General features: G+C 32.4%; 4 protein-coding genes across 5 annotated transcripts; 2 read left to right on the top strand and 2 right to left on the bottom strand.

The window, feature by feature from the left end:
- The first annotated feature begins 1,795 nt into the window (after positions 1 to 1,795).
- On the top strand, positions 1,796 to 6,634 carry LOC11420132 (UDP-glucuronic acid decarboxylase 6). 2 transcript variants are annotated; one of them, XM_003597303.4, is made up of 13 exons: positions 1,796 to 1,960; positions 2,409 to 2,538; positions 3,051 to 3,137; positions 3,234 to 3,321; positions 3,720 to 3,811; positions 4,189 to 4,253; positions 4,344 to 4,432; positions 4,893 to 4,970; positions 5,079 to 5,172; positions 5,456 to 5,522; positions 5,612 to 5,675; positions 5,779 to 5,819; positions 6,084 to 6,634. In XM_003597303.4, the coding sequence occupies exons 2-13, from the start codon at positions 2,434 to 2,436 to the stop codon at positions 6,267 to 6,269; spliced, it is 1,056 nt and encodes a 351-aa protein (XP_003597351.1). In that variant the 5' UTR covers positions 1,796 to 1,960; positions 2,409 to 2,433; the 3' UTR covers positions 6,270 to 6,634. The 2 variants fall into 2 exon arrangements, with proteins under 2 accessions (XP_003597351.1, XP_024632941.1); XM_024777173.2 differs by lacking the exon at positions 1,796 to 1,960 and adding an exon at positions 2,159 to 2,300.
- A 2,996-nt stretch (positions 6,635 to 9,630) lies between these two features.
- LOC11412817 (ACT domain-containing protein ACR9) lies at positions 9,631 to 12,097 on the top strand. The gene is made up of 6 exons (XM_003597301.4): positions 9,631 to 9,873; positions 10,189 to 10,404; positions 10,506 to 10,611; positions 10,953 to 11,304; positions 11,437 to 11,721; positions 11,871 to 12,097. The coding sequence occupies exons 1-6, from the start codon at positions 9,711 to 9,713 to the stop codon at positions 12,015 to 12,017; spliced, it is 1,269 nt and encodes a 422-aa protein (XP_003597349.2). The 5' UTR covers positions 9,631 to 9,710; the 3' UTR covers positions 12,018 to 12,097.
- An 830-nt stretch (positions 12,098 to 12,927) lies between these two features.
- On the bottom strand, positions 12,928 to 13,664 carry LOC11419118 (uncharacterized). Its single transcript, XM_003597300.4, has one exon. The coding sequence runs from the start codon at positions 13,569 to 13,571 to the stop codon at positions 13,239 to 13,241; it is 333 nt and encodes a 110-aa protein (XP_003597348.1). The 5' UTR covers positions 13,572 to 13,664; the 3' UTR covers positions 12,928 to 13,238.
- Positions 13,665 to 16,111: 2,447 nt separating this feature from the next.
- LOC11418081 (probable histone H2A.1) lies at positions 16,112 to 16,923 on the bottom strand. Its single transcript, NM_001424642.1, has 2 exons — positions 16,633 to 16,923; positions 16,112 to 16,554 (listed from the first exon to the last, which is right to left on the bottom strand). The coding sequence occupies exons 1-2, from the start codon at positions 16,837 to 16,839 to the stop codon at positions 16,315 to 16,317; spliced, it is 447 nt and encodes a 148-aa protein (NP_001411571.1). The 5' UTR covers positions 16,840 to 16,923; the 3' UTR covers positions 16,112 to 16,314.
- Between the last annotated feature and the right edge of the window lie 1,395 nt (positions 16,924 to 18,318).

Raw genomic sequence — 18,318 nt, 5'->3', positions numbered from 1 at the left:
TTTTTATCAAATTTTCAATCACTACTTTTGGTTCCTATTTTTAAGTTAATTTTTGTATATTTTTTTAATGAAATTGTGCAAAAATGTGTAGAATATTATAAAAATCTCTCCAAAAAAATTATATTTTTTTAACAAAGCATAAATTAAATATGTAGCTTTAACCGCCAAAAATATAAAAATTCATATTTAATTTATGTTTTGTTAAAAAAATCTTGTTTTTTTGAGAGATTCTTATAATATTGTAAATATTTATGCAAAATTGTATTCAAAAATTTGGATTTTACATGAGTTTACTTTAAGGAGAGACCAAAAGTGAAGATGGAAAACTTTTGAGAACAAAAGTTGAAAAAAAATTAGAAGAACTAACAAAAAGTTCATATATTTATAAAGATAAAAACACATTTAACTCTAATATATAAATACAAAATTACAATTGTCAAAGCATTAAGTAGGAAGTCACAGTGGCAGAGTTTGATTGAAAAATTCGGGTGGATACTTTCAAAAAATTGAATTACATATTTTACTACTTTTGCAAAATATGGAACTGTTTTTATTTATTTATTTATTTATAGTACAATAGTTTATTAAGAGAATTTTCAATTGATAGGACAATATAAACGAGGTTTGAAACTTTTGCAAATTAGAAGGTCGATTTTAATTCTACACATTAAAACCAGTCAAGTATAAACATTAAAAAAAATTATATATGTCACTTTTGAAACTGCTTAAAACTAAATCGTTTAAAATCTCGCAAGATGAACGTATAGTTCTTAATTTTATTTTTTATTTTTTCAGGTGGACTAATACACAAATTTGTGTGATTTTGAATATTTTGATAATATAGGAAAAAAAAATAAGAATATAATATGAGTATAAAAGATAAAGTTGTCGCAAAAATTGATAAATATTGTACAAATATCATTTCCTTTATTTATTTGAGGATAAAGACAAATAAAATAAAAAGTGTTAGCGACCGTATTTGGTGTCTTTCAACATTGAGAATTGTTGTTTACACATTACATATGGCTGTGCCACACGAGTACTTTATGAAAATGCCCTTCGGCAGTTAACTGCCGAAGTTTTAGTAAATCGGCGGCAGTTAACTGCCGAGGAAAACTTCTGCAGTAAACTACTGAGGAATACTACTAAAAAATTCGGCAGTTAACTGCCGAGGAAACCTCAAACCTGTTTTTTTTTTTTTAACAAAAATTATAAATTGCCATTAATAATATTTATTGATTTTGAATGTTTCAATCATTATTATGGTACGTTTCAAACAACTGCAGTATTATATTTATGCGTATATATCTTAATAAGAATAGCATTTAAATCAATGTAAAAATTAAGCATTTGAATATTGTTTTGCACATTACTTAAATAAAAATAATAATAATAATAATAATAAATCGTTAAATGCTATTGTTATTATTATTATTTTATTATTATTTTTATTTAAGTAATGTGCAAAACAATATTCAAATGCTTAATTTTTTACATTGATTTAAATGCTATTCTTATTAAGATATATACGCATAAATATAATACTGCAATTGTTTGAAACGTACCAAAATAATGATTAAAATATTCAAAATCAATCAATATTATTAATGATAATTTATGATTTTTGTTAAAAATAAAAAATAAAAACAGGTTTCAGGCCTCGGCAATTAACTGCCGAAGTTTTCAGTAGTATTACTCGGTAGTTTACTGCAGAAATTTTCTAAGTAACTGCTGAAGGGCATTTTCGTAAAGTACTTGTGTGGCACTGTCTTATGGAATGTGTAAACAGCAATTCTGTTCAACATTTGAGGGAAAGACACGAAGACACGACATCACACATGCAATACTCAAACTGAAGAACAAAACAATCTCTGCATTTTAGATTCTTCACATTCACATTTTCATCACCTCTTCAGTTCAGATCAGATCCACAAAATCTTCGCACCCCATTACACTATAGGTAATCAACTATTAAAATCAAGCTTCAATTTTGTTCCTTTTTAATCAATGTTTGGTGGGTTTTTTCTGTTTTCAAATGTTTGTTACGATTTCACTTTTTCGGTGGACCCATTATCATGCTGTTCAGTGTTCAATTTAACTTTCCGTGAGTTTCAAGGCTTCCACACTTTTAGATTAATTTAATCAGTTTACGTTTTGTATCAAATTAGTGTTTGGTGGGAAAAAGTTTCATTTTTTAACAATTTTTTTTCTTCTATAAAATGGTGCTTTGATCATAGATTATTTGTAACATATTGGGATTAAGGGTTTTTTATTGGTTTTTTGTAAAGTTTAATTTTTAGGTAATTGTTCTATTTGCATAGATTTGAAACTGTGTGATTTTGTTTGTAACGTTTTGGTAACTGTTAGTGTATATTTGTGAGAATTGACTGATTTATAAATTTGTTCAGGAATTGAATTTTGAAGATTTTGACAATGGCGGCGAATTCGTCTAATGGAGATCAACATAATGGAGATCAACAGACAACAACAAAGCAGCCTCCCCTGCCATCTCCATTGCGATTTTCCAAATTCTTTCAGGTGAATTGCTGCATGATTGCATTTATTCATGCCGTTTTGTCATTTTGATTGTTTCTTGAATCATGTTTTTCAAAATTTGTGCCATTTTTATTCTATGTTTGGTGCATTGTTTTATTTTGACACTGATAATGTTGAATTTGATTCTGACATGTAAAGCATAAATTGTGCATCAGATGATTACTTAGTTGTGCCTGTGAGCTTCCTCGTTCGCCCTTAAGAATGGATCTTTAGTTTTTTTTTCTTTTTCTGATCTGCCTATTGGTTTGTAATCATTGCATGCTATCATTTAATAATTCAGGGAAGGGTATCAGATTTAACCCCGAAATGTGTTGGTGACTTATGTACTTTAGTGAGAGGATCCATTCACATGCATAAGACATAACGTCGTATTATCTCACAAAATTTTGTGATTACCAGAGCAATGTTTTGGCCAGGATCATTCATTGTATTACTTCTTTTTTATTCATGGATTCTTAATCATGTTTTTTTTTTTCATTTCGTTCTTGAACCAGTCCAATATGAGAATTTTGGTGACCGGAGGAGCTGGTTTTATTGGTTCTCACCTTGTTGACAGATTGATGGAAAATGAGAAAAACGAGGTTTGCATGGCTTATTTCTTTCTGTGTATTTAGTATTCAAGTTTACTAGCTTTGACAAAGTTTTGGTACAACATAACACTATGTTTGTCTGCTCAGGTAATTGTAGCTGATAATTACTTCACTGGATGTAAAGACAACCTTAAAAAATGGATTGGTCATCCGAGATTTGAGCTAATTCGCCACGGTATAATTTCTTCAAATTTGAAATTGATGTTAAGATTTGTGTCATTTGGTTGCACGTTGCTTCCTCTGGTCTCAAATATATGCAAAAATTGGTCAAAGAACCAAATACATCAACTTCTTTGACCAATTTTTTCTTATAAGTATTAAGTATTTGGGCTGTTAAATATAGCTTTTTAGTGGTCTTAAAAACTATGAAGCATGCAACAGAAGCTTGTTGGTTATAAAATAAGATATTAAACTGACTACAAATCACTCACCATTGTAAATCAGCTGGCCCTTTGATATTGTACTTGTACAACACTAATGATGATGCTTCTTCATGAGCACCAAAATTGTGTTTCCCATTGTTTTTAATAAACTATGGACCTCAACATTCATTTCTGTTTTTTCCCCGAGTAGATGTGACAGAGACACTGTTGGTTGAGGTTGATCGGATCTACCATCTTGCCTGCCCTGCTTCTCCAATCTTCTACAAATACAATCCTGTAAAGGTAGGATATTTATAGTCTGTATACATGACCCTGTGAACTGTCTAAAAGGCTTTATTGCCTCTGTAGCACTGCACATTTCCATGCCGGGCGCCCCGACACGACAACGACGCACATGATTACATTCAACTAATTCATTTTTCAAATTTTTACCGGTGTTAATGTGTCTGTGTCGGTGTTTCATAGCTTATTTATTGCTTGCTACCTGCAACATTTACAAAAGTATCTTACAGAACCCTTTCTTTGTCTCCCCCCTTAAATTTATGTACAAATTTTATTATTATTATATCCGGTAACTCAGATTATGTACATTTGTTGATTGATCTATCTGTCTAATGGACCTTTCAAATTATCTAACATTCAAAGGAATAACTTTACAGACAATAAAGACTAATGTAATTGGAACACTGAACATGCTTGGGCTTGCAAAGCGAGTTGGAGCAAGGTCGGCAATTTTTCTTTTCTTTTTTTAAATATTTTGTTGATAATCAAACTGCTAGTGTCAGTTGGTTTTACCAAATCTTGATTTTCACAGGATTTTGCTTACATCTACTTCAGAAGTATATGGAGACCCTCTTATCCATCCACAACCAGAAACTTATTGGGGAAATGTCAATCCTATTGGTACATACTTATCCTCAATCCAAACTTGTGTTTCTATGGCATGCCAAGCCGGATAGTCTAATTATGTGGTTTATTTTTGGTTAATTGGTTAAGTAGATTTACATTATCATTTAGTTTTTATAATTCAAAGCAACATGTCTTTTTCAAAAACATGTTTAATGGACAAACAATTTTTTCAGCTACCTAGAAAGCTAAACATTCGAATATATGTTCTCTTTGAATTATATTTTTAAAATAAGATCACCACATCCATATATTTCCAAACTGTAGCAAAGAATGTTAATTTTTTTAAGATATGTCATTTCTTTTGAAGTTTTACTCTCTTGAATCTTGATGACTGAGGCTTTTGCCACTTGCTTTGGGTTATTTTATATTAAAAGTCCTCTTCAAACAAAAAAGATTATGTTTTGCAACCCATGGCCTCAAAGGTTTAGTGTAATTCAAGAATTTTTTACAACAGGAGTTCGGAGTTGCTATGATGAGGGCAAGCGTGTGGCAGAAACTTTGATGTTTGATTATCATAGGCAGCATGGACTAGGTAATGTCATGCTGTGTTTTCTTCACCAAACAAGTAAACTCCTCATTGATAGAGGATATTCCCAATTCATTTTTTTATCTTTTTTTTAACTGAATAATATTTTCACAGAAATACGCATTGCCAGAATCTTCAACACATATGGACCACGCATGAATATCGATGATGGGCGTGTCGTCAGCAACTTTATTGCTCAGGCAATTCGGTAAATCCTTAAATAATGTTTTGATCTGGTTGACTAAAATAATTTCTATGAGAAAACTACGTAACAGTCTAACAGATGTACTGTAAACTCTTAAGAAAAGAAATTTTACACCGTAAACTCGGTCTTTATAAACAACATATATATGTACTTGAATAGCTAGTTGTTTATCTCTTAAATTATGAGTCATTGATCTGAATACCTTGATTTAGTAGACTAGTCACAATTTCTTTTGCACTATTTTGAAACTGGATTCTAAACTGTTACTTGTTCTTGTGTGTTGCAGTGGTGAACCCTTAACAGTCCAACTTCCAGGAACACAAACTCGCAGTTTCTGCTATGTCTCTGACATGGTATATATGAAGTGTTGCTCATCGTGTTTTGCTTTTAGAGTTGCACATCAATGCTGATCTATGGTTGTTATATTTTTAATATGTATTAGGTTGATGGCCTTATTCGTCTCATGGAAGGAGAAAACACTGGTCCAATCAACATTGGGAACCCAGGTTTCTTTACAATACTTATACCAGTGATACTTATGTTCAGTGCACGCTTTTTTTCTTATTCTGTTGTACTTGTTTGAATTGATTATTTGTATTATTCTTTCAGGCGAGTTTACTATGACTGAACTTGCTGAGAATGTGAAGGAGGTCAGTTACAAACCATTTTAGTTCTTTTGGAATGTCAAATATGTCTCTTTATCTGAGTATTGTTATATTCCTGATGCTATATTTAAGCTTAAACCTCTGAATAATGGAAAACGTAACTTTTGAATATCAATGTGTAGGTCTTATGCGATGAATTGTATATTATATGCATTTTACTAACTACATGTAACTTAACTTTGTGATTTAATAATGAAGATTTAGGTGAAATATTTGAAGTTAGTTAATAATTTGTGGATGATTTTGCAGCTTATTAATCCAGCTGTGGAGATAAAGATGGTAGAGAACACCCCTGATGATCCTCGGCAAAGAAAACCTGATATAACAAAAGCAACAGAATTGCTTGGATGGGAACCAAAGGTCAAGTTGCGGGATGGCCTTCCTCTTATGGAAGAGGATTTCCGTCTAAGGCTTGGGGTTCCTAGAAAAAACTAAACAAAGTTGGTTTTGCACTTTCACCTCATATCATGATGGATATTTTGATAATACTTGAGACGTGGTTGTCACTATTAGATATTTCACATTGAGCAATTGTGGTAAGGAAGGTTGGAGGTTGCTTGAAGTTTGTTGCATCGTTTTTCCTTCTTTTTTTTATTTACTATTGGTCATATAATGGCGGAGAGCAATGGATAAAAAATGTGTAGGACCAGGAAGGGTCACTTGGCCATGTTCTGTAATTGATACAGTATGAGTGTTTTCTCTTATTTTTCTATCCAATTTCTCCTATTGGAAATGTTACATTGAGTTGAAATTTCTTATTATAGCAGTAATTCGAAATCTCTTTTGTGCTTGTTTGGAAATTGGAATTACCACACACGGTGAAACCGTGCAATCAATTGAAGCTCCAAGGTATATATATCTTCATGTGGTGGTTGCTATGTGTAGGTCCGTAGTAATGCTATTCCAAACATTTCTTTGTATACTAAGCGTTAGGTTAGTGAGTAAAGTAAATAAGTGATGAACCTCGCACAAAGAAATGGTTGTATCATTGAGTTCCCAACTTTAGATTGTTAGGTTCACTTTTACGAAAAGTTATGCATGTAATGGAACGGCAGCTTCACAATTCTAGTATGTGAGTAAGAAAATGGGTATCTTTAGAGTTGATCTACCCATATAAATACTACTTGTCGTATTGTTTGAGGAGATTTATCAAAAACAACTTATGACATCTTCATAAGCTCTATGAGACAACGTATAAAAAACTTGTAGCTTATAAGAAAATAATTTGACTTTAATTTGCTTATGAGCTCTATGTAAAATAATTAATAAAATTTACTTACTGATCAATTGCAAATATTTATCACGTTTATAAATTATAATTATCAGGGACAAGTATTTCTCTTATTTTTTTAGTATCAATGACATTTATTTGTGTCATGTTTCGTTTATATTTATCGGTAACAAATATTTATCCAATATTTTTATGTGACAACTACAAATATTTATCCAAATTTTTATTCACACAAGAGTAAAATAAATTAGAGTAAAAAGGACCGAAAAATACATGAAGAAAAACGAAGTTAGAAAAAGAGAGAGAATACAAAAAAGATAAATTGTTTTTTTAATAAAAAAATATATAAATAGCAAAAAGAGAAAAATAAAATCAATGTTTTAAAACCCGGACCGGTAGTCGACCCGGTCAAGGCATTGGGTCAGTGGTCGGATCATGGGCCACTGGTCGGACCGCATGACTATTGACCAATCTTTATAAAAAAATTCATGACATAAATTTCATAATATAAAAGCTAATAAAACTTCTTCTATGAAAAATTAATAAAAAAATCACATTTAAATAATTATCGAATATATATCAAAATCATATTCACATTAACAAGAAAAACTAAATGGAAAATATATTTTATAATTATCAAATAAATATGAGATATTATTTTTTTAGGAACATGAGAGATTTATTTTTTTTAACAAACATGAGATATTTATATCATATATTAATAAACATGTATATATATATAATCGTACCTGATCAGAAGGTGACTACCGGTGCTTTGAATGTGGTGGTTTTAGTGGTGGTGAAATGCGCCAAAATGCTTATTGGAGCGGATGGGGGGGGTGTACCTGCAGGCACTCCGACGCTCAAGTAAGTAGAGATCAGAGAGAGTGAGGGTTTTAGAGGAAGAGATAGATTCTACCTTGGGGACTGCTGTGAGTCCCCTATTTATAGAGGTGGAGGGCTGCAGAGCCGTTGTAATGGCACACCTGGCTCTGGCGGTTACGATATCGTGAGAAGTGTAACCGCCCGAGAGTTTATTGCGGGAACGTGCAGAGAGACGTTGTGGTTCGTTTGAACCAGTCACTTCGCTCCGTGCACCCCATTGCCTGAAAGGGGGGGTGTTGCAAGTAACTTTGCCAAACATGGTGTTTGGATTTTGGATCGTATTGGGCCTAAGTAAATGGGTCTAAAATCCTTTTGACCGGTCCAGAACAATATATATATATATATATATATATATATATATATATATATATATATATATATATATATATATACTCGTGAGAAATAAACGTTTCAGTTAAATATATATATTCAGATAAAAATTTAACAAGCAAGTTCACATAGCCAAATAGTAAGTGTTAACAATATTATGTTAAATGTATCTGGTTCAACTCCCGCTGTAACAAGTAATTTCTTGAATTGTAACAAGTAATTTGAATCTTAATGCTTTACCTATAGAGTGTTTTTAAATTAATCTTGTTCCGTGTATAAATTAAGACATATACATTCACATTTCCATTTCATATTTTTTTAGACATGTCTGTGACAAAATCTGAAGTAATATGACCACTATATTACGAACTATACAAATGAAGAATCTAAGATATTCTGGATTGAATATGATTAATCAATCACTTTTAAAATGGAAAAGTATTAATTAATGTAACAGAAAGGAAAAGAAATTTATTCACAAGTAATATTTTCTTATTTATGGATTCCTTAACCAATATTTTTAAAACATTCGTTAGAAAATTCAATAAAAAATTCTTGAAACTAAGACCATCTTTATTAAGGGAGTCTTTTAAGTGACACTCTAAGTCTTATGAGGCACCAACAACTTAAAATCTTCAATCTCAAATGAGACCCACATTTTTTTAAAATTAAAAATTTAAGTCCAAATACAACTTTTGATCCTTTTAGTTTGAGAGAATTATCAAGTTAGTCATTTAAGTTTCGAAAGTTTCAATTATGTCCTCTTAATTTGACAGAATTCTCAAGTTAGTCCTTTAAGTTTCAAATAAGTCATTTTAGTTGATAAACTATTTCACCGGTCATCGTTTCAAATGTTTCAAATATGTCCTTTTAGTTTGAAATTTTTGAAACTTTTTGAAAATTCTATCAAACTAAAAAGACTAACTTGAAAATTATGTCAAACTAAAATGACCAAAAGTTGTATCTGATCAAAATTTAAAATATAATGATACTTATAAAGTTATTGATAATTGATTAGTGAATTTCATTTAAAAAAATTGTGTGAGATGTTAGGTTGAAAGGATTGAGGACTATTAATACTACTATTAAAAAATTATTAATAAGTGATATTTTTATTTGAAATAAATAATGTGTATAAGATCAATTTAGTTTTTTTTGACAAAGATCCATTTAGTTTAAATATCTAAAAATCATGTTACTTCAAAAATAAAAGTAGAAAAAGTTGCCAATACCTCCGACACGTCCCCCACCTATGCACCTTCGAGAATGCTGACGTGGACTTCTACAATAAACAAGTACAACCATGTAGTAGAATGTAGTAACGTCGGGATGTATGTGCTGTTGAAAGATTTCTGCATTAACTAACTATCACATCATATTTTATCCTGAAACATTATTTTATTAAAATCATCATTTTCCGTTTGAATTCTATGATGAGGGTACGTGGTGGCGATGACGACTCTGTACAAATTCAGCTAGGAAACAAACCCGGTGACCCTTTCATCATCACTGTCAATTGTCCCGACAAGACCGGTCTCGCTTGCGATATCTGCAGATTTATTCTTCACTTTGGTCTCTGCATTCTCAAAGGAGGTACTATATTCTCTGTTAAGCTGTTTTCGTATAAACTATAACCAATTTATTATGTGTCAGTGTCATGTCTGATGTTCATGTTTGTATCGGTATTTCATAGCTTGTGGCCTTATTATATGTATTAAAATTTGACATAGTCAACTATATTTTAATGTTGATGAACTATGGGTGCAAAATTTTACACTGCCAAGTGTCAACTAATCACAAATCTTGTATGTGACTTGCAAGATAGTTAATATTATATTCAAACATTAGATCCTATGTTATGTGCAGCTTGAGGGATGCTGATCATTTCTTGTGAATAATATTATCCAGATGTTTCAACTGATGGTGTGTGGTGCTACATTGTATTGTGGGTTATTCCACAATCTATATTGCTTCCTAGGATGAGTTATTCTTATCTGAAAGACCGTCTTCAGGCAATTTGTCCCCCCTGTGTAGCCTCGTTTTATCTCGTCCAGAAACCCACCACATCTTCTCCTGTTTATCTACTGAAATTCTGTTGCCTCGATCGAAAGGGGTTATTACACGGTAATCAAAATATCTTCACTCAAAGTGATCTTCCATATGCATATTTTCGACACTTTCATCTATAATTGTGATGCTAATACTGTTCATTGATGTTGTTCTAGATGTAACAAAAGTCCTGTGTGAACTTGAACTTACAATTCAAAGGGTGAAAGTGACTACAACTCCTGATGGCAAAGTCTTGGACCTCTTTTTCGTAACAGACAACATGTGAGTCGTGTTTTTCATCTATACAAAATATTGAATGTGTATTTTTTTCTAAATGCCTTGGTGGACTTCATTGCTAGAACTGATGGAAAGTAACCTGGCTTAGCAACCACAAATTTATCAGCTGCAAATTTTATTTTTTGGGACTACAGTCTACAGCTGCTTATAAGCTCTATAGTACGGAAGTTCTGATTAAAAGTGTATGCGGTGTCTAACAAAGACATGACGACGATACATGTGACCACATTCAATTAACTCATTTTCTTTACGTATTGGTGTTAGTGTCGTATCAAGTGTCTGTGTGAGTGTGCCAAGTAACCAAACTTGCTTCAATTTTCTAATAGGGAACTTCTACACACAAGAAAGCGACAAAATGAGACATGTGAAAGATTAAATGCTGTTTTGGGAGACTCGTGTATCAAATGTGAACTTCAATTGGCAGGACCAGAATATGAACATAATCAAGGTATCTCTTCTCTGTCGCCTGTGCTAGCCAACGAACTATTTCAATGTGAGTTGTCAGATAACGACGTTCGTTCACAAGCTCTTAGCCCAGATATGAAAAAGTTAAAGAAAGCCAATGCAGCACTAGACAATTCCCTAAGCCAAGCTCATACACTACTTCAAATACAATGTGCTGATCACAAGGGTCTTCTTTATGACATTATGAGAACTTTGAAAGACATGAATTTTAAGGTATAGTTTTTCTTTATTATCAGAATTATTTGTAGCACAGAATCCGTCAAATTGAAATTGTGTTGAATTTGTATTTGTACTAGAAACTATTACATCATAGCAGTTTAGTGACAGTTGAAATTTTTTCCGCAGATTTCATATGGTCGATTTTTACCAAATGTCATGGGATATCGCGATTTAGACATATTTATTCAGCAGAAAGATGGGAAAAAGATTTTGGATCCTGAGAAGCAGAATGCGCTATGCTCTCGTTTGAAACTTGAAATGCTACATCCGTTGCGAGTTACGATTGCAGACCGAGGACCAGATACCGAACTATTGGTTGCAAATCCAGTTGAGCTTTCTGGAAACGGAAGACCTCGAGTTTTTTATGATGTTACATTTGCTCTTAAAACACTTGGAATCTGCATTTTCTCGGTAAGGAAATTCAAAAATGTGATTAGAAGTGGTGTCTTTATTACTATAAAACTATTACTAGATTTCAAAATAAGCATTGAATGTTATCTATTAGACTATTACTTAGGTAATAAATAAAAATTATAATCCTTGAATTCCCTTTGTGTTAGGCTGAAGTAGGAAGGTATTTGGCATCAGAGCATGAATGGGAGGTTTACAGGTTTCTTTTGGATGAGAACTGTGAATTTCAATTAACAGGTGTGGCTGCTAGAAATCAGATTGTAAGTAGAGTTAGGAGAACATTAATGGGTTGGTAAATGGTATGTATTCAACACAATATGCAGAAAACTGCAACTGCACTGTGCTTTGTTGAGCCATTGAGTGTTTGGTTTGTAAATTCTTGTTATGTTTGTGTTCATCGTTGGTTGCATGGCTTGTAATTTCACTCAATGCCATCTATACATGAAAACAACAACAAAAAGGCATTTCATGTATGTGAAAATAGGTAGATCGGGTAGAATCTACATACTACAATGGTCCTATTACTGTGAATGTTTTCCCTTAGATAACTGTAAATTATGATAAAAGAAATATGTATATGATTGTAACCACTGGCATTTTTCGAATAGTTTGTTTACCTTATTTTATGACATAAGTACTTCTGTAAGTGTTTGAGGGAGCTTATATAAAATAGCTTGATATCTCCAAAAGTTGTTTTCACATTATTACAGTGAGCTCCTCATTGTAGGGTATGAAAATAATTTAGAACCATTTATTTAATAAGTGATTATAGAAATAACCTATATTAAGGGCTCATATGATAAATTATCTTGACAAAGAGTACTTAGGCATGTATTGATTCATTATGTAGGATCGATTTCATATTTGTAGCACAGAATCCTAAATATACAGCAAACTCTTGAAGATGATTAGTTTTGTTAACTCAATTGATATCAACTTTCTTGATATTACAAATCCTAGTGTAAATCCATTCAATTTCGAGTTTCGACCATTGAATCAGAGTTACAATCTGTAAATACTACTCTCCTCTTCTCAAATTGGGTCTATTACTTCGATAAGAAGCAACTCTTAATGTTTTCTTATATTATTATCTAATGTGAAACTCTTAATATTTGCTTTGAAATTATTTAACCAAAGACGAGTTTCCATCCATTTATAAACAGAAACAGCAGCAGAGCAATAGAACATAATATCAATCTTGGAAAATGTTGGATAACCAGAAACAAAAACTAAAATTACCAAAATCTCGAAAAGTTTCTAACTTCACGGTAAAGTAACATCTTTATTGATTTCATCATGGTATGTGAATGAATTCAATACTATAATGTATGCGAAATTCAAAGTATAACATTAACAATCAATCGTTAATCAAACATTACTTATATCTCGCTAAACTCTAAATTATGTGAGTCTACTTCCCCTTGAAATTGCAAAGAGAGATGGGTATAGTTTAAAAAAAAAAAAAAAAAAAAAAAAAAAAAAGACAAAATTATGAATCAATAAATAAATTTACTACATCATTCAGATAGCACAGAACGAAGCAAGCAAGTTGAAGTAAAAACAACCAAAGCAGCAAACAACGTGGGCAAGAAGAAATCAAAGTGGGAGGTGCTAACCACCACATGTTCCGGCAAGCAAACCATCTCCGTCGGAGAATCAAAAGGAATCCTCACAAATTCATGATGATGACAAGGCTTTGATGATTGAGATACTGCAAACATAAAGGCCACACCGGGTGCCAACGACGTCAACACCACGGTAACGATCAAAAGAACGGTCCATGTGGTTGCATAAGGCAGTCTGGACCCGACTCGTCGGAAACATGAAGGGAACCAAACAAAACTAGACATGGGTGATTAATGAATAATGAATGATCATTCAGAAATGGATAAATAACAAGAACTTAAGTACTTAAAAATTAGAAGTTATATAATTGGGTTGCACTAAGTAGAAGAGGTGGCGTGGAAGCACGTTTACAAAACTTACTTGCACTATGACGCAACTGCATTTGTGGTTAATTTTGTAATTTTGGCTTAATTGTGTTTTTAGTATTGTGTATTTGTTCACGCATAATTTATTGAAATTAATTTCTTAAAATTTATATATTTAAAACGTGTTGATTCGTTACTTGCTTTGAATTAATCAGCTCAGTTGAGGCATTGTAGGGACTAGGGTCAATCTTGTTACGGCAAGGGAGAGGAAACTACCAATCAATATGTAATTTGTGCATAATTAATGCAAAGTTTGAATTGTTCTGAACAAGAGATTGTATAAATAGAATGATTTGAGTTTTGGGGAACGGTTGTGTACAACTTTTTTTTCAAATAAGTTTTAATATTGATTCTAAATTATTAAGAGGAAACAAAGTTACTTTAGAAATAATTTTGAAGGTAAATTTTGTATCCACTCCGCCCTATTGTCATGACTACTCACACACACTATAAGTACATACTTCCTCCGGTCCTATTTACAAGAGAAAGTCGACTTTTTAAATACATTGAATAATGTATGTATCTAGTCAAGAACCTAAACCAAATACATAAATTATTTAATGTATCAAAAAAGTAAATTGTCTCTTGTAAATAGGACCGGAGGGAGTACTATAAGTGCGGAGAAATTAGGAATTTGAGGTTCGAATCACGGCTACTGCATTTCAATGTCTATGGAGCTACCAACTAAGTTGCATTTACCGGACACTTAATATTATTTATATTAAATTTTAAAATTTGAAGTTTTTTTTTTAAGAAACAAATTAAAGTTAAATATGATTATGTTATATTAATGATCGAACACATACTATTGTTAAATAATATTCATATTCTTGTTAGAAAAAATTTTTGCGAGTGATTGTCAAGTGAATATAATCTCATGTAATAAACAGAGTTGGATGGATTGTCTAGTTTGGTTTTGAGAGGAGGATAGATTGCCTAGTTAATTACTTATTGTCACCCTTTTTTTTTAATTATATATATAATTTTTTTAGGTGGAATTTGATTCTATATCAATTGAACACAGAGAAGTAGGATAAAGGTCAAAGGAGAAATGAATGCCATGAAACCTTATTATTAAATTACAATTTATGGCCAACATATTTTATATTGGCAAGCTTCTCACTGGTGTAGTTAAATTTGTGTTTTTTTTATTTTATGGGAGGTATATAAGTAAAATCACAATGATGAGTGAATTCATTACTTGAAATGAATTCAGTTATTCTCTAAGCCTCGCTTGAGAAAGAGGAACCTTGTATTTTAGAATGTGGAAGTTTATTGTTTTGTTTCTTACATTCGAGATCGGAGGGAGTTTTATTCAATCACTGATCCATTATTTTCTGCCTTTTTTGGTGACTATAGAAACCAGTAACCTATGTGCAGTAAACAGAGTCTTTTGTACATCATGCTTTTGTGAAACATCAAACATCTATTAATGCAACTTGCTAGGGAATCTAGGGCATGGATGATTAATGCAGTATTCACAAAATGAACTTGACAAGATCCAGCATTGATGTCATTTATATTATGGATTCTTCCATATAGCAATGGTTCTCACAGCCATTAGCACATCAATCAGAGAATCCATGTTACATCTTCAATGGTATCACTTTGTAATTCCTTAATACTGATAGGATACTGATCAAATTTGATATTTTCTACAAAGAAATTGAGAAATGCTTTTTTTTTCCTTACTCGGCTCTGCTAGGGTTATGTGGTGACCACCATCCAGGTTCTCTTGCTTCTTTTCCAGAGGTCCGGCTTTCTCCACTCCATTGGTGATCAATCTCTAATCTTCTAAAATGTACTAGTTGGTGTCCCTTCATATATGTAGCATTTTCTTTTGGTTGTGTTTTTATGTTGTTCTACTAAAATCAGAGTCAATTCCCCCTCCACCGAAGCCATGAAATCTCTATGTATAAGACACTATCATCCACCCCCAAGACAAACAAGCTCGGAATTGGTGTCAAAGCAGAGCCAATTCCCCCGCAACCAAAGCCACGTCCACAAATTTTGACCTTCTTCCTCGAGCATTGGCCTCCCAACTCCTGCGGTATTCACCCACCCCAGAGTCACCATTTCCTCGCCCACTTCAAAAGCTACCATGCAATTTTTTGGTTTGTTTCTTTCTCTTCTACCAAGTCAAATCTCTCGGAGTAGTGTGTTGGTTGTGTGGCCTTTTTTTTTTTTTTTTTTATTCAAGGTTAGATTGAGTTAACGACGCACCTATGATATATGATACAAAAACTTTGAATTGGAATGTTAAACAACTTACTTTATGCATTTTGGCATAAATTGAATTAATTGAACCGCAATTTCTCATTATTCGCTTGGAGAATGAAAATCAATGTGAAATGTATACTAGTAGTAATTGCGAAATAAAGGTCATAACAATAATTAATGAGGGCATAGAATGATAGTAGCATTAAATAAGATGAATTGTTTAAGCAACAAAAAATGAGTAAAAACAAGATGTTTTCATTCATGAATCAGACTCCTACTACATCAGAAACACACTGAGATCCAAAATGCATTGCTACAAACACATCGAAATATGTCTGCTATGCTAAACTTAGATATAAACACCAAACCCTAGAAACTAAATCTAAGCTTTCTTTGGAGATTTGGTAGCCTTGGATGGAGATTTGGTAGTAGTTGCAGCCTTCTCGTTCTTCTTAGGCAAAAGGATTGGGTTGATGTTTGGAAGAACACCTCCATGTGCAATTGTAACACCAGCTAACAATTTTCCAAGTTCTTCATCGTTCCTCACAGCCAACAACACGTGCCTAGGGATGATCCTGTTCTTCTTGTTGTCACGTGCTGCATTTCCAGCCAACTCAAGAACCTGAACACAAAACACAAATTATGCTTTCAGATTCAAAATTGAAATTGAGAAAAAGGGAAAATGTAAATTGAAATTCACCTCAGCAGCAAGATATTCAAGAACAGCAGCTAAGTAAACAGGAGCACCAGTACCAACACGCTGAGCGTATCTTCCTTTCTTCAAGTAACGACCGATTCTTCCGACTGGAAATTGAAGACCAGCTCTGGTGGATCTTGTCACTGACTTCTTCCTTGGACCACCTTTCCTTCCACCAGCTCCCTTCTTCGTCTTGGTGCTTGCGTCCATTTCTGAGATTGGAATTTGGAACTCTAGATTTTTTGCTACGAATTCGCTGTGATGTAAGAATTTGTGAGAAATGGAGAGTGTGATGAAAGTGGAGAATGTGTTTGCAAACATTTATACTGTAACGGTGGTTGTAAGGACTTGTGTTGAAACTATGTAGACCGTTAGATTAGAAGTTATCGATGGCTCGCGTTCATTTACCTGGCGATCCGTGTCTCCTGAAATGGACCAATAGGAGCCAATTAGCGGTGTGGACATATTTATTGTGTTTGAATATAATTTGTAAAAATAAAATAAAATAAAAAGGTTCTGGAAGATAATTAATTGAGTTAATAAAAAACATTTTTTTTTTAAACAAGAGTTAAAAAAATTGTTATGTGCGTTTTTCATTCTTCCACTTGTAGTTATTATAATTTTATCTTTTTTTATTGGCTAACATATGTTTTTCAAGCCGGATCGGTGGATAAATCTCATTTTTCTTCTCTTAAACCATAACTAACATCATGTTATAAATAGAGACTTTTGCACACTATTTTATTATTCAAAAACATTTGACGGTGCAAGTGTCAAGCATCAGAGTTTCAAAGTAGGATTTCTCATTTTTTTTTTATTCTCTCTCGGATATGTTTTTCTATTGTTTTCTTATGATATATGTTGTTGTGAGCAATTAAACCTCTTGATTAGGGTTCCACGATGAACCCTTTCTTATTTGTTGGAATTTATTAATAAAGTTTTCATTCAATTTATGTTTTTTATTGTGTTGAGATTTAAATTAGATTATGCTCGTTCATTAATGTTTCGTCAATTGGTTAACTACAAGTGTAACCTTAGGGATTGATCTGTAGGATTAAAGCAGACACTGACATCCCTAAATTTTATCAGTTCATTGGCTTTTCTAGTTACTACTTATAGAGGTTAGGAAGTTAAGGTTTGAGTCGTTTCCGTCATTACTCCATTCTTTAGAAAAATGTAGTACACGGCTCTAGTTGGTCTTACACATGTTATCTAAAGAAACCAGTGTGGATTTTACCAGTGGGGTTCACTAAATCAATTATTCACCACATAAGCTGTTTTATTTCTTAAAAGATAATTCCAATAAAGACAAAGGGGGATTAAAGTAACCCTAATCGTCGTTAATCATCTGAATCACAATAACCTAATCTATTCACTTTTATGTACTTTTAGCTTTTGAAATAAGTTTTACTAATTATTAAGTTGAACGACAATCCATGTGGAGAACGATAAACTTACTTACTTTATTATTTGTTACGATTTGGTGCACTTGTCAATTTCGTCCATCAGGAAGCACATTGTAGAAGAAAAGAGAATGTGAGATGATAGAATGAGAAATTGTGAAGGATTGATGGGTATTTATAAGGAGAAATTTGTGAAGGATGATGCATAAAGTGTCACAAACCATTAATTACGGTAAAAAAAAAAAGGTAAAATGTGGTCTCATCAGTCAATACCAAATAAAAATGT

Source organism: Medicago truncatula, chromosome 2 (assembly GCF_003473485.1).
Source record: "Medicago truncatula cultivar Jemalong A17 chromosome 2, MtrunA17r5.0-ANR, whole genome shotgun sequence".
In the NCBI taxonomy this organism is placed as follows: domain Eukaryota; kingdom Viridiplantae; phylum Streptophyta; class Magnoliopsida; order Fabales; family Fabaceae; genus Medicago; species Medicago truncatula.
Note: the sequence above shows the minus strand (reverse complement) of the source record. Positions and strands in the feature narration are given on the sequence as shown.

Coding starts and splice junctions, on each gene's coding strand:
- LOC11420132 (XM_003597303.4), top strand. CDS start 2,434: ATGGCGGCGAATTCGTCTAATGGAGATCAACATAATGGAGATCAACAG. Junction 4,433..4,892: donor GGGAAATGTCAATCCTATTG/GTACATACTTAT, acceptor TTTTTACAACAG/GAGTTCGGAGTTGCTATGAT. Junction 5,820..6,083: donor TTGCTGAGAATGTGAAGGAG/GTCAGTTACAAA, acceptor ATGATTTTGCAG/CTTATTAATCCAGCTGTGGA.
- LOC11412817 (XM_003597301.4), top strand. CDS start 9,711: ATGATGAGGGTACGTGGTGGCGATGACGACTCTGTACAAATTCAGCTA. Junction 9,874..10,188: donor TCTCTGCATTCTCAAAGGAG/GTACTATATTCT, acceptor AATATTATCCAG/ATGTTTCAACTGATGGTGTG. Junction 11,305..11,436: donor TGAAAGACATGAATTTTAAG/GTATAGTTTTTC, acceptor TTTTTTCCGCAG/ATTTCATATGGTCGATTTTT.
- LOC11419118 (XM_003597300.4), bottom strand. CDS start 13,571: ATGTCTAGTTTTGTTTGGTTCCCTTCATGTTTCCGACGAGTCGGGTCC.
- LOC11418081 (NM_001424642.1), bottom strand. CDS start 16,839: ATGGACGCAAGCACCAAGACGAAGAAGGGAGCTGGTGGAAGGAAAGGT. Junction 16,555..16,632: donor TTGAATATCTTGCTGCTGAG/GTGAATTTCAAT, acceptor TTTTGTGTTCAG/GTTCTTGAGTTGGCTGGAAA.